The sequence below is a fragment of the Haliaeetus albicilla genome, chromosome 28 (genome assembly GCF_947461875.1).
Source record: "Haliaeetus albicilla chromosome 28, bHalAlb1.1, whole genome shotgun sequence".
NCBI classification, from domain to species: Eukaryota; Metazoa; Chordata; class Aves; order Accipitriformes; family Accipitridae; genus Haliaeetus; species Haliaeetus albicilla.
The window spans coordinates 9,041,266-9,055,150 of record NC_091510.1 but is presented as its reverse complement, the minus strand read 5'-3'; the positions used below and the strand labels follow the sequence as shown (position 1 = coordinate 9,055,150).

General features: G+C 39.3%; 1 protein-coding gene across 1 annotated transcript in view; it reads left to right on the top strand.

Moving 5' to 3' along the window:
* Positions 1 to 13,885, top strand: part of TMTC2 (transmembrane O-mannosyltransferase targeting cadherins 2) — a 257,820-nt gene that overhangs the window by 187,278 nt on the left and 56,657 nt on the right. Inside the window, exon 8 of the mRNA XM_069773740.1 lies at positions 9,315 to 9,436. Within this exon, the coding sequence (XP_069629841.1) occupies positions 9,315 to 9,436 (122 nt within the window). The remainder of the gene's footprint in view (positions 1 to 9,314; positions 9,437 to 13,885) is intronic.

The following is a 13,885-nucleotide window of genomic DNA, read 5'->3' as shown; positions in this document are numbered from 1 at the left end:
CTTGGCTGCGGCTACGCTTCCCCCCTCCACTGCTTAGCCCTTATTCTGGACTCTGTTTCCTTTAGGCAGCCGCTGGCACTTCATGGATGTCCTCGCGGCACAACAAGTTAGGGTCAACTGAGATTACCTTAGCCCCTTTCAGCCTATTGCAAAGAGCAACAGGCTATTACGGAGCTCTGTAAAGAACGACTTGTTGTTAACGTAGGATATATTTGTATCTTGGTTGCTGTTGCAGGGAAACCAGAACTTGCTGCACACTACTTGCTGAGGTGTGGCGTGTTGGCCATGCTGCAAAGGCAATCCAAGAGGCTACATAAAAGAGTCGGGTAGTGATTTGAATTGAATGCAGTGCAGCTGTATTAACAGCAGGACTCAGACTGGTTTGTTTAAAGCTGTCCTGGATGTGTCTACATGTAACGTTAGTTAGGTTAGTCTCTCCTACCTGTAATAGTGTAAAGGTTAGATGACAAGACAGAGCTAGGTAGCTCTGCTCACTTTATAGTGAAAAAGATACCTCTGGGGAGTAATAAAGCCCATCTGACTTAGACATCTATTTTAGATTATACAAATAATCCCCTGCAAGCATACTTTTCCTGTAAAAGGAGCTGAGATGACTAGCTTAGACTTGCTAGCTCAAGTTGGGTGAGATAAATCCTGAACACCTATTCGGTCATCTCTTTGGATGGGGTGTGACAGGAGGACAAGGCAACCACATCCATTATCAGGAGTGCATCCGCTCTGCAGCTCGTACCGTGTCACTGGGCATCAGAGGGCCGCCTGGATTGTTTATTTCTGTTTTGATGTTCGAGAGAAAATTATAAACACGTTCACTGTAACACTTTCTTTGATAAACAGCATTACATAAACTTGTCTGCCTACTTCTTGCCTTTAAAAGGCAGACTAGAGGAGCTGAAATAGGCCAGTCCTGTCTCGTGCGCTTGGAACTGCATGAACCTGACCCGCGCTGTGCCCACTCACCCTGTGCTCATTGCTGGGGAGGAAGGGGGCGAAACAGGGGAGTGCTCCCCATCTGTTCGGGAAGGAAGGATCCTTCCCTGCCTCTACGTGTGGAAAAAGTCTTCACAGCTTGCTATGAAATCCAAGAACAGTTACAGTTTGAGGATTATCTGCTGCAGTTGTTACTGTGATTAACGTATTCTGAGTCTCTGGCAATCGCCCTGCTTGGTTCGGTGGCACAGGTATTGTTACATATTGGCATGTGATGTAAGAAAACAGTGCTTTCTCTAATTTTTAATAATTACTCAGTCACGTCATTGAAGATTTTCTGGAGGCTTTTTTCCCTGTATGAGGTACATGACATGCTCGAAAGAGAATAAACAGGAGACAAACTGTTTAAACTGAATTAGGGTTTGAACTCCAGCACTGCGAGTGCAGTAGCATTAACACTCCAACAGTGCTAAGCCTTTACACCACCTGCTTTCCCTGTTTGTGTTACACTTCTTTTCCTGTGCTTGCTTCTATTGGCCTTTTGCTCTGACAGACCCAGTGACTCATTCCTCCAGTGTGCCAGTCTGCCCAGCTGACTCTCATCCTTTAAAACTCTAGAGTAACTTGCCTCTTAAAGGAAAAAGAAGTATTGGAGCTCACGAAGCAAGCCATCCATTTGACTTTGCATTTATTCATGGTACAAAAGGCAGGGCCAGAATACCAGCATCAGATGTTCTAAGTTTGTGCATATGAAAAGTTGCAGGGTAGATTCTGGTCTCCTGTTGCTGTGATTTATTTTGCCAGGTGTGCAACAACTCAGCTAAAGAAACCATATGTTTCTCTGGCTTTGTACCAAGAAGTAAAACCTTTTCATTTTTTTTTTTTTCTTAAAAGAACCCAAACCAGCTAAAAATTAAAACTCTAAAACTAGAAGCAAAATAATTATTCAACGAGCTGTATAGGGTTGGCTTGGTATTTATTTTCTCCATGTCATATTTCTTTGATGTAAATTAAAAAGTACATGCTAAGGTTACACCGATTAATTTGCTTGGCATGGCAACATGCACTACAAAGGCCAGAGTCCAGCTCAGCTGCATTAAATAGGTAATATATTTTGTTTAAAGTTTCAATTAAAGCCTGGGGTCAAAAGATAAAATGGTCCCTGTGGGATCTTGAACACTTTAATGCCAATATTAGTATTGCTTAAGGATCAGCCTCTGCTCTAGATGTCTTTTGCGTTCCTTGAAATCCGATATTGTACAGTTGATTGTATTACATTGCTTTTAAAACCACACTGGCCCACCTGCTACAGTAATTCATACTCCTGCCAGTTAAGTGGTGTGAGGTGGACCATGGAGGCTTTATTTTAAAACCGAACAGTAACAAGAAAGAAGTTGGGGTGGCATTGTTCAGGTTTAGATTGGCAAGATACTGCCATAAAGACAAACGTCTTGATCGCACTTCATCTGCCCTTGCCAACTAACATCTGAAGGTCTATTTTCAAATGCATTTAATGCAAAGCCTTGCAAACATTTTTGATGAGAAGTGTGAGTTACAAAAGAAGCTAACAGTGCAGGAGTGAATACAGTTAATGATGCACAGATTACAGTTTAGATTTCTCTTTGCTAATCTGCTACATTGCACATGGACAGAAAACAAATCATATGCAAGTGGCAGTCAGGTACAGAACAGGAAAGGGGAGCCAGATTTTACATCTGGCACAGAGGTTTGCATCATAAGTACAAAGGCTTAGCATGCAGAGAGACTTTCTGTGTTGATGATTCTAACATAACTATTGCTTTATTTGATTATGCTTCTGGGTGGATGTGGCTGTTTGTACAAACCTGTTAATATTGTTAAGGCTCCTATCCCATTTGCCCCCTGCTCCCATTAAATGCTTTTTTATTGAATTACTTTTAAATATTGTTTAGAACTCCAAGAAACACTTTTGCTGGTATACTTTTACAGTTCATGCTGTGCAAGACTTACTTTTTAAGAGCCAAAGATGATTAAGCTGTGAAATACATATCCCACATCATAACTTATGCAGAGCATGGTACCTGCACTTGTCTGAGCTCCAGTCATCAGTGTGCTTCCTATGCATCTCATGAAGCTTTACTGACAATTTCTTACTAAATGTACATTACAAACTTTTTTTCTTTTAAAACTAGCTTGGTGGAAAAAAAGGGGGTTTTTTCTTGCATATGTATATTTTATTATATGTTCTAGGGAAATAAGAATGGAGTCCACTCCAACAGTGATGGGAGTAAAAGGCTGTGCTTCCTTCTCTCCCCCTCCTTGCTCCCATCCTGCTACTTTAACTCTTCCCCCTCTGAGACTTTTATGGCAGTTTATATCTGCTGTCCTAAGCTGAGTATAAATCTCTGGGCTGACTGCAACGTCTCCTGTTTTTTCACTTGGTTTTGTTTGAGGGATTCAAGCTGGGTATGAAGGTTACAGCAGTGGATTGCTGAGGGGGTAGTGGATGCAATGTTTGAGACCAGGGTTTTTTTCCCCAGGTTCTCAGGCTTTCTTAGTTTTATCTCTTTGGACTATTGACCTATAATTTCATGTGAAATGCTTGAGTTTTCATAGGCAATATTCTGAAAGAGCTAAGAGTTTAAGCCTGCAATGCATTTGTATTTTAAACATATGGGGGTTTGTATGAAAATAGGTATAATCATAACATTTGTAGACCAGAAATGTGGTCCAATACTGAAATTGTACTACAGGGATCCCAGTTAGGCGTGATACTAATGGAAAGTGCTTCTGTTAAGAGTGTTTTAAAGAAACCTATAGTGGCATTATGTCTATCTTCTACTGACAAAAGAAATAATCTTTAAAATGTGTGTAAATAAAGTAAAAGGCAAGAAAAGAGTACAATCACTTGTTCAGTTATGAATTCTTAGTTTGTCCCCTTATAATTTACTGCTGGTTGCACACCTGTTGGAAAATGAAAATGGCATTATTTATCTCAGGTGAGCTCAATGCCTCTATTTGTGTCAATATACTTCTTTCACTGGAAGTCGTTGTACAACAGGAAACAGCTGCACAAAGTCCATGCTGTTCCATGCTGCAACTGATTTTATTTTGCCCTTCATTTATATCTGTTTCCCGCTTTAGGTTTTTGCCTTCAAAAGTAGCTTAGTGGTCTAATTAAACTAGATCAAAGGCTTTGCTTTGGCTAATTGAGGCCTATAAGAATCTGCTCACCCGAAGTAAATGTGGATTGACTCACATCTATCAAAAGCCCTCTTAAAATACAATACATTCCTTGAAATCTTCAAGGAGATTGTTCTGTAAAAGGAGGAAAAGCAAACAGAATATGCTTAGTCTGTGCAGAACTTGATACTCATTAAGTTCACATGCTTCAGCTGTTTCAGAGAAGATGTGCATGCACTGCATATTTATCACCAAGACTGTTAATCTTTTGCAGTATATCTTAAACATCGGTATAGTGTAACATCAAACTATGCTTCTAGATTTATTATGTTATTTTATGCACTGGTACCTAAGGGAAGAAAGAAGGAAGTTATATATCTAGGGGGGTGCATTTAGAGTAAGTGCATCTGCAGCCTTGATTTGCACAAGGAGGCTGCACGGTTGCATTATGAAAGACACAAACCCCTTGTGGTATTGTGGTACACAGGGATGCAGACCTCTCCATCATTTTCTAAGGCAACCTGTTTATGTTCCCAATTCAAAGAAATGATGGAAAAAAGAAATTTAAATCCTGACTAAATGTATATATTAGAGATTTTCCTTTCCAAAGTGCATCTCCATCTTCCTTTCTGTTTTGACTTCTGCTCTTGTCAATGCCAAATTCTGTATTTTCTATATTACACTTTTACGATCCAGCAATTTGAGTGGCAGGTAATTAACATATACCAGGTTGATGCGAGGCAGATTTACCCTGCATTATCTCCTTTACAGAGATAATTTTTCAGTTGTCTTTTCAGCAGTATCTTTTGCGGTCCTAAGAGGAGGACCACAGGAGGGACATATGTTCTTAATCTGAAAGTATGGGTACGTGGCACCTATAGAGGCACAATGCCATTATATCCATAGTTCCATTGTACTTGCTCATAGATAAGTCTAACATGGTCCTGCAAGGAAATGGCCTTTGCTTGGTATGACCATGTGCATCTGAAACAGAACAAGTCCGAAATCAGCAGATGAGAGGTTAATCTAGAACCGTATAACATACATTCATGTAAGTGATACCTAATTTTGCTTTTTAACAATGTGTAATAAGTATTAGAAATATTTTTTTTCTTTTGAGGATTTGTATTAAGCTCATATTCCACTTCATTACTGAGTATAAAGTTAGCTTTTAAGGGGAAATAGCTGCTAGCAAGCAGATCCTTTATTGGTATTACTATTTAATATAAATATTTAATGTTTAATATGATTGTTATTGTTCTTTAATTATACTTAATTAATTTGTCCTGAGTTTTGGGTTTGTGGGATCATTTTAGTAGGGGTGTTTTTGTTGTTGTTTTAGTTTACTGGTGGGGTTTAGGGGTTTTTTTTTTTGTTTATTTTGAAAGATTATTTTTCAATCCCAAGGATTCTGGGGAAATATGAGGAAATATTGGTTTGGAGAATGGTAGTCTTGCAACTGATCTATCTCTATGGCAAAGAAAATCCACTTGAGTACCAGGATTTTAGTTAGAGTGGTGTAAGTCTAGTTAAAAGGTAGCCCATTTCTCATTCAGTTGTCATAAAGTATTAATAGAGGTGTTAATGAACTATGCATACACTCCTTTAAATAGTGTTTCAGTTGCATATTAATCTGTTTTCTTGCACTACATTAGTAAATGAGTTACAACTGAATAATCTATGTTCCTCCTTTTGGAATAGGCTAAGAAATGGGTGCATAAATAACAGAAAATACTGGCTGAACTTCAAAAATTGAAAAATTTTTGAATGACTGATTTATCTCCTTTTATGCCAGTTAGCTGTTGAATTTCTTCCCACCACTCATTGTGCAGGCAATGCTGCACATGGCTGGATGTTGATATGGATTAAGGAACTGACATAACTGTCAATTTATGTCTTAAGGTTTCTACTGCCACAAATTTCTTTCTCTGTTGTTGTTACCTTTAATAGAAAAGTAGAATGCAACTCTCTTGAACTTTATAGCTTGGACAAGTTTAATTAGTAAATTGTGTGTGTGACCTTTCAGATTTTTAACATGAGTTTTGGAAGATTTTATGAGTTAACTAATTGTTAAAGTAAAAATAGAAACCAGCTCACATGTAGCATTGGTTTGCCTATTTTCTGCCAGTGGACACTCTGTTATTTTCCTCATGATTAAATCATTCATATTGCACGTTTATAAAAAAAAACAATCGTAAGTGACAAATATTGTTTTTCTTATTTTAATCTCAGACACACAAAAGCATCTGGAATGACAGAAGTCAATCCATACACGTTTTCTTTGTCATTTTGTTGGAAAACTATCTTAAGCTGGAATACCTTTTCTTAAAATTGCATCAGTCTAACAAATAAAATCACTTGATTGAATTAATGCTTCAATTAACAGTTGCTTGATTTTATTTCGGTCTTTGAGTATGGTGGTGACAGAGCCTTTGTCAGTTTCCAACTTACTTTGATTTCTTTTTAGATAGGAATGTCATTGTAAATCAATTAGAAGATGAAATTAATAACAGACACCCTAACAATACTTCCTTCTGTAGCAATGACATGTTCTAATTGCTTATAATACAGCAATTCTTGACGATAGGGGGGTTATGGGCAGAAAACAGACTCTTCAGAACAAAGATGTTCAGCTATAAAGAATTCCCGGTAAAGTCTTCAGGGGAATAAAATTCCTTTCTCTACAGTTTGACATTTAGATTGACATATTGTAGCTTCATTTCTAGATGCGCCACTCAGAAATACTCTCAAAGTTTTAGGAGGTTAGCTTGTAAAGTAGTTGAGCTCTTAAAACCTATTAAAAATTGAATTTCCCAGTACTCTGAAGATGTTAATCTCTTCTTATATCAGAATCCATCATGGAAAAAAGATGAGAACCTTGGATCTTTTTGAAATTTGGCAGTGCATTCAGCATATACTACCAGCAGATAATAACTCCATCTCTTATGGCTGCTTACATTACTTTTCAAAGGATCTTGTTGTTAATTGCTTGAAACTTTGCCAAGCTGTAACAGGTTGGGCTGGAATTTTCCACTTAAAGAAAAGAAAAGGGCAATATGGATTCCTCATTTCCTGTATGCTAAATGAAGTAGGGGCCTGTGGGAAAACTAGTATGCAATCAAATAATTAAACACTCTGCCATAAAGCTAGGGAGAGGAGTTGAGGGGAGCATATAACTTGACTTCTGACTTCTTCCATCCTTTCAACACTTGAATGCATGACTTTCTTTTGAGCATAACAAGGTATGATGTTACGTCAGTTATTTGTGAGTGCTGACATAGTGAAAAAAATGCATATGACATTGATATCCCTGAATTGGATCATGAGTTTTGAGGGGTGTTCATGTTCTTTTGGGGTTTCTTTCCTGTTTGGATTTTTTTTTTATTTTACTTGGATTTTTTTGAAATTTTTCATTTAGTTTGGCCCTAACCAGCAATAGAATGACTTGAGTACTTCTGGGACTGAAACATTGGCTACTTCTGTGTATGTAATCAGATATCCAAGACCAGTGCATGAGTACAGAATGCTCTGTAGATCCTTGAATTAGAAATCCTGGTCTGCTAGATTTAGCAGGCATGCACCCCTTTTTGGAAAAACTCTATTTTCTCATAAAAATCATGTTGGCTTCCCTTAGCCTTGGCTCAATGTAACTTCTGACTCTACGTCACACTCATTTTATCTGCAGGCTGTGGTTTGGTCATTTTGCATGCACTGCACCCTAACTCCTGAAACTCAAACTTGTGTGACACATTTTGCCTGGGATCCCTATCCTCTGGTAACAAAGACAGGAAAAAAAAAAGAAAAAAAAAGAAAAAAAAACCCAACTGGACCTAGTCCAATTTTCTTTCATCAGGAAAATCCTCCATAGCCCCTGTAAATACTCAAAGTAGCTCCCATGGTAAGAGTTCCTTCTATTTTACTTCTTTGAGCATGTAGGTGACACCTTTTTCTCTGAGTTTTGGGGGTGTGGTAGTTGGCTTCAAGCTTGAATAAAGAATGTTGGTCCTTCTCTCTCCCCTTGATGCCCGCACAGCTATTAATTTCCCTGTAAGGCAGAACTGAGGGCAGTGACACACCTGGAGACAGCCTTAGCTGACTTCTACTTGGGTGAGCTGTAGTCCTCTCTTGATCCTCCAGTGGCGGCACTCGATAAACTGTGATTTGATAATTTTGGGAAAATACTTAGCCATTTATTTGGAATGAATCAGCTGGTGAGATGACGAAATCCTGACTTCCCTGTAGGCATTTTCAGTCTGTCATGGGCTTGGGCAAGGGCACATTTATGCCTGGAGCCCTTGTGAGAGAGCTGTGTAAATGCAGGATATTAATCTGAAAGCTGCTGTTCTTCACCATTACATACTTGTTCAATATTGCTTATTTCCAACCTTTGAGTAATCTGGTTGTTTGCTTCTTGGAGAAAGAGCCTGTCTTTCCCTGTATGCTAAATTCTTTCTCAGAAACTTCAAGACTACAATTATCTGTACCACAGTAAATGGCTTTCTGACACCTCATTCATCTGTTGTTCTTCAGCACTGCCTGCCTCAGCCTCTCGCAGTAAAGGATTTCACTTTGAAAAGTGTCCGATTTTGGTCATTTCATACGTGACTTCTTAAGACTAGCGATTTTAAAATTATGAATGTTATATTCTAATTTAAACTAATTGTTGCAGGTGACCTAATTAAACTACATTCAGAGATTAAGTTTTTTTAATATCTTGCCCTTCCCTCTGTAGTTTCAGGACTGTTTTCTTAACCTTTCTGTGTTTTTTTAAAAAATCTAGTTTCTTGATGTATTATAATTAAATGCAAACACTCCATATTCTCCCTACCATTCCATGCTGTGTAATGTAGACTGATGGAAAAGAAGTAACTTTTCTACAGTAGGTGTGATAAAATTTCTGTCACTTCGAGACTTCTGACTGAAACCTAGCAGCTGGAGGTCTCTCTTGCAATTCTGTTCCAACAAGACTTTCATCTCAACCATGCTCTTTCAGCCCTAATAAGGCCATAACTCAATCTCCTCACTCAAGTGTCTGTAAGGCTTTTCTGTGTGTGTGTGTGTGTGTCATTGCAGGTGTTCAAAGCACTTCACCCTTTTCAAGATCTCTGCCCATTTAATACATAGCAAATTATAAATGAGATAATAAATTATGGAAGCCTTGAGAAATCTGGGGCATTCTCACTAGCTTTTGTTTCACCCCGCAGGAGAAGCCTATATGAGAATGAGCCGGCTGCCAGAAGCAGAGCGCTGGTACGTGGAGTCGCTGCGATCCAAGAGTGACCACATCCCAGCCCATCTCACCTACGGAAAACTGCTGGCTCTGACGGTGAGTTAATCAGCAGCTCCTGGGAGCTGGTCCCAGGCCCTTCAAGTAGATGAGGTAAAGGGACAGGAAGACTTTAGCCTGAAAATTGCTTATTGCCCTATTTGTTACGCTATTTCAGTCATCCCTTCTAATTAAGGATTTTGACAGTGTCGGGTTTTTTGTGAAACATTGCATCTGTTCCTGAAATAGAGCTACCTCTGTGCCAGAAGAAAACAGTTATAATAGGATAGGAACTTTATAACAGATAGTGAGGTTTCTCTGGTTGAAAAAGCCTTTATTGTAAGTAGTTTTGATCACAATTAATGATATTAATACAAAAAGATATTCAGTGTTTGACCCAGGGTTGTTGTAGCAGCCTATGGCAGAGGTGGGTGTGACCTATACTTTGTGAATTACATGTCTCATGCTTTGAATTTACACTTCTCTAGGAGTATCTCTTTGAGCATGTGAAAAGAAATACTCAACTACTAAGGACTAGTTCTAAAAAAAAATCAGAAGAGTTGGACTTTTTTATTTCTTCCAAATTTACTTAGTCTTTTGAGTATAGATGAGCTTGTAACTCCAACTAAACTAGCCCCATATGATAGCTATAGCAGAGAGCCAGTCCTTCCTTGTTTTTCACACATTTTGAAGATGAAAACGGATTTCTATTTTATTCAATGAAATAATTATGTTTTAAAACTGCCTTTCACTTATTTTCCATTTCTCATTCCTATTTTTCCGATCATATCTTCTTTGTTTATCTACAGATACAGATTATCTGTTTTCTACATTTACTTTCATTGTTCACCCCAGCAGTTTCATATTTGCTTTCTATGCTCTATTGATAAGCCTTTGTATGGCTCTTCAATCCTTATGCCCCAGTCTGAATATCTTCCTCAACTTTTCACCTAGCTCTAAGCTTTGCTTATGCCTTGTCCAGTCTTCAAGCAGAAAATGTCCTTGGACACAAGTAGAGATCCAGTGAAGAAAAAGATTCGTAATTAATTTCAGCAGATCCATTGCTGCTAAGAGTATCTGAATTTGGAAAAAGGGGGAGAAATTAGAACAGAAGTTTTCTATATGAGTAACAAGTGACAACATAATCAGAAAGACTTAAAAACTGTTCAATGTTATCACATAATGTCAGATACAGAGTTTGATTAAAAACGACCTGGATGGGTTTTTTTTAGCTTGTAATGGAAGTTAAGATCGTTGTGTTATATCCCCACTGCCTGTCAGTTCCAGGCCCTGGAAAGGAAGCTTTTTGCTACCATTTTCACTTACAGTTAAAATTTCTTGGATATTGTCAAATACATGCACTCACTGATTATCTTCCTCTGGGACAGAACTGCAAGTAGGTTATACAGCAAAATTTCCTCATTTACGTTGCTTTTCTGGCAGATATCTTCATATCTTGCACCTAAGAATAATAGGAGAAAGTCAGTGTTACTGGTTTCTTCTCAGCAGATCTTTGACACAAAAGTTCTAAGTTATTGGAATTGCTTTGGGGAAAGAGTTTTCTCAATTAAAATCATTTTTTTTCTTTTTCTTTTTTTTTCTTCTTTTCTATTCCACACATACCCCTGTACCCCAGTACTCCTCTGGTTAATTTTGTACATTTTGTGAACTGCTGAGTATATGAAATATGAGGTCTGCTAGGGAAAGTCTTGAAATTGTTCTGGGAATAACAAAATAACAAAATCCCCAAATCCCATAACTCTACAAAAATTGTGAGCCACTAAAAAGAAATTTTTCATTTTGTCCCCTCATTATGAAAGTTCAGGTGTAGGATTAAACATTAGTGGCATACCCCAACTTTGGGAAGGAAGTGATGAAAAATGTACGCAAATCTACGCAAGTAGAATTGAACTGTTTACTTTTCTCCAGGGATATAAATGCAAGATACATGGCGGGGGAGATTGTGCCTTGAGGATCTGAACTATATTTGTGGAAGCATGTGTCTCATGAGCAAAAAGGACAGGACCTGTATACAACTTTGAACACTGAATACTGCACCGTGATAGGCAATAAAATACTCTGCCTATCCTTTCCCAACGCACACTTGCTTACCTATACTTGTTCTGTGCCAAATTGTAGTCTCTTATCGTCATGTTTGTTTGTTACCATCTCCTGACGCTTTTTTCTTTTATTACTGTTGCTTCTTCTCATATTCATGGCAGTATGTACAGATAGGGTTCACGTCCATTCTATTAACAGCAGCATAAGCTGAAAAGATGATGCTGATGTCCTGTTGGCTTGTAGTGACATTAGGACTTCATAAACACATAACAACACAACATGTTGATGAAAAAGTAGAGATGTCAGAAAATTTTTCAGGTGGTTATGTCATTCATGAAAAAAAAAGTTCATTCACCTTTGATCTGTTGAAATTTGGTATTTATTTCATTTAATTCTTTCAGCTACAAAGTTTGAAAAGACATTCAGCAGGAAAATGGATGATGTAGAGATTTGGCAGTAGAATATGGATTTTTGTCTCTGTGTTGGTCACTTATCCTTAGTCAGTTTTGCAGCCTAGCATCTGCTCAGTGATTCACATTAAATGAATTTTGTCTAGTTTCTAGTATACTGAATTGTACTAGGATTAGTTCCCATCACAAATATATGATTGCCATAACTGAGATGCTTCCTGGAAGTCTGCATAGACTTCCTCAGGATTCAATAGCATTAGAGCTGCTCCCTTTTGGCATTGCTGTTTCAGCCCATACCTAACTTGAGGTACCACTGTGATTTATTCTGGTAAACTTTGCGACCTAGGCTCATGATCATTTTCTCACAGCCTGTATATTTAGGAGAAAGAAAAGCCTACTTCAGTTAGTTTTCAGATGTCAGAGAAGAGACATTTTAGAGGCTTCTTTTCCAATATCTGTTGGAACCAAACCTTCAGAATTTTTACAAGCCTGTTTCTGACTATAAGTGCTGAGACAAAATGATTGATAACACTTCTTTGTCTCTCTTTTCCAGGAGAGAAATGTGAGATGGTTGATGAAGTGAAGGGTGGAAGTGGGTGCTAATATAGATAGAAAATTTTTCTCTGTCAGTGAAATTGGGGGGGGGAGGGAGGAGAGGAGGAAGGTTTCAGACAAGTTCCTAAGTACCAGCCAAAGGCAATTCTAGTATAAAACCCCCTAGCAGTAAAGTCAGTCCTGTAAAGTTCACAAATTCAGCTATGTTTTACTTCCTGATTTAAATTCCAACGAAGTGGCTTAAGTTTAACCCCAGCTTTTCTGCCTCCTCAAGCCTGTTGCCAGTATTAATGCTTACTAAAAGCAGCATGACATAGAATCATAGAATCATAAGATCATATAATCATTTAGCTTGGAAAAGACCGTTAAGAGCATTGAGTCCGACTGTTAACCTAGCACTGCCAAGTCCACTACTAAACCATGTCCCTAAGTGCCACTTCTATGCATCCTTTGAATACCTCCAGAGATGGTGACTCAATCACTTCCCTGGGCAGCCTGTTCCACGGCTCAACAACCCTTTCGGTGAAGAAATTTTTCCTAATATCCAATCTAAACCTCCCCTGCCACAACTTGAGGCCGTTTCCTCTTGCCATATCACTTGTTACTTGGGAAAAGAGGCTGACACCCACCTCGCTACACCCTCCTTTCAGGTAGTTGGAGAGAGCGATAAGGTCTCCCCTCAGCCTCCTTTTCTCCAGGCTGAACAACCCCAGGTCCCTCAGCTGCTCCTCATCAGACTTGTGCTCTAGACCTTTCTCCAGCTTTGTTGCTCTTCTTTGAACACGCTCCAGCACCTCCATGTCTTTCTTGTCATGAGCGGCCCAAAACTGAACACAGGATTTGAAGTGCGGCCTCACCAGTGCCCAGTACAGGGGGACGATCGCTGCCCTGCTCCTGCTGGCCACGCTAGTTCTGATGCAGGCCAGGATGCTGTTGGCCTTCTTGGCCACCTGGGCACACTGCTGGCTCATATTCAGCCGGCTGTCGACCAACACCCCCAGGTCCTTTTCCGCCAGGCAGCTTTCCAGCCGCTCTTCCCCAAGCCTGTAGCATTTCATGGGGTTGTTGTGACCCAAGTCCAGGACCTGGCACTGATCCTTGTTGAATCTCATACAGCTGGCCTCAGCCCATTGAACCAGCCTGTCCAGATCCCTCTGTAGAGCCTTCCTGCCCTCGAGCAGATCAACACTCCCACCCAACTTGGTGGCATCTGCAAACTTACCGAGGGTGCACTCGATCCCCTCGTCCAGATCCTTGATAAAGATATTAAACAGAACGAGCCCCAGTACTGAGCCCTGGGGAACACCACTTGTGACTGGGCACCAACTGGATTTAACTCCATTCACCACAAACTTCATTTTAACTCCACTTACCACACGCTTCATTTAATCCCTTAGTGCCGGTCTGGATACCTGGACCCCCTTCTTGTACCTTCTGTTTTCTTTGCCTTCCCATAAGGAACAGTGAGGGTGACTATGCTCAG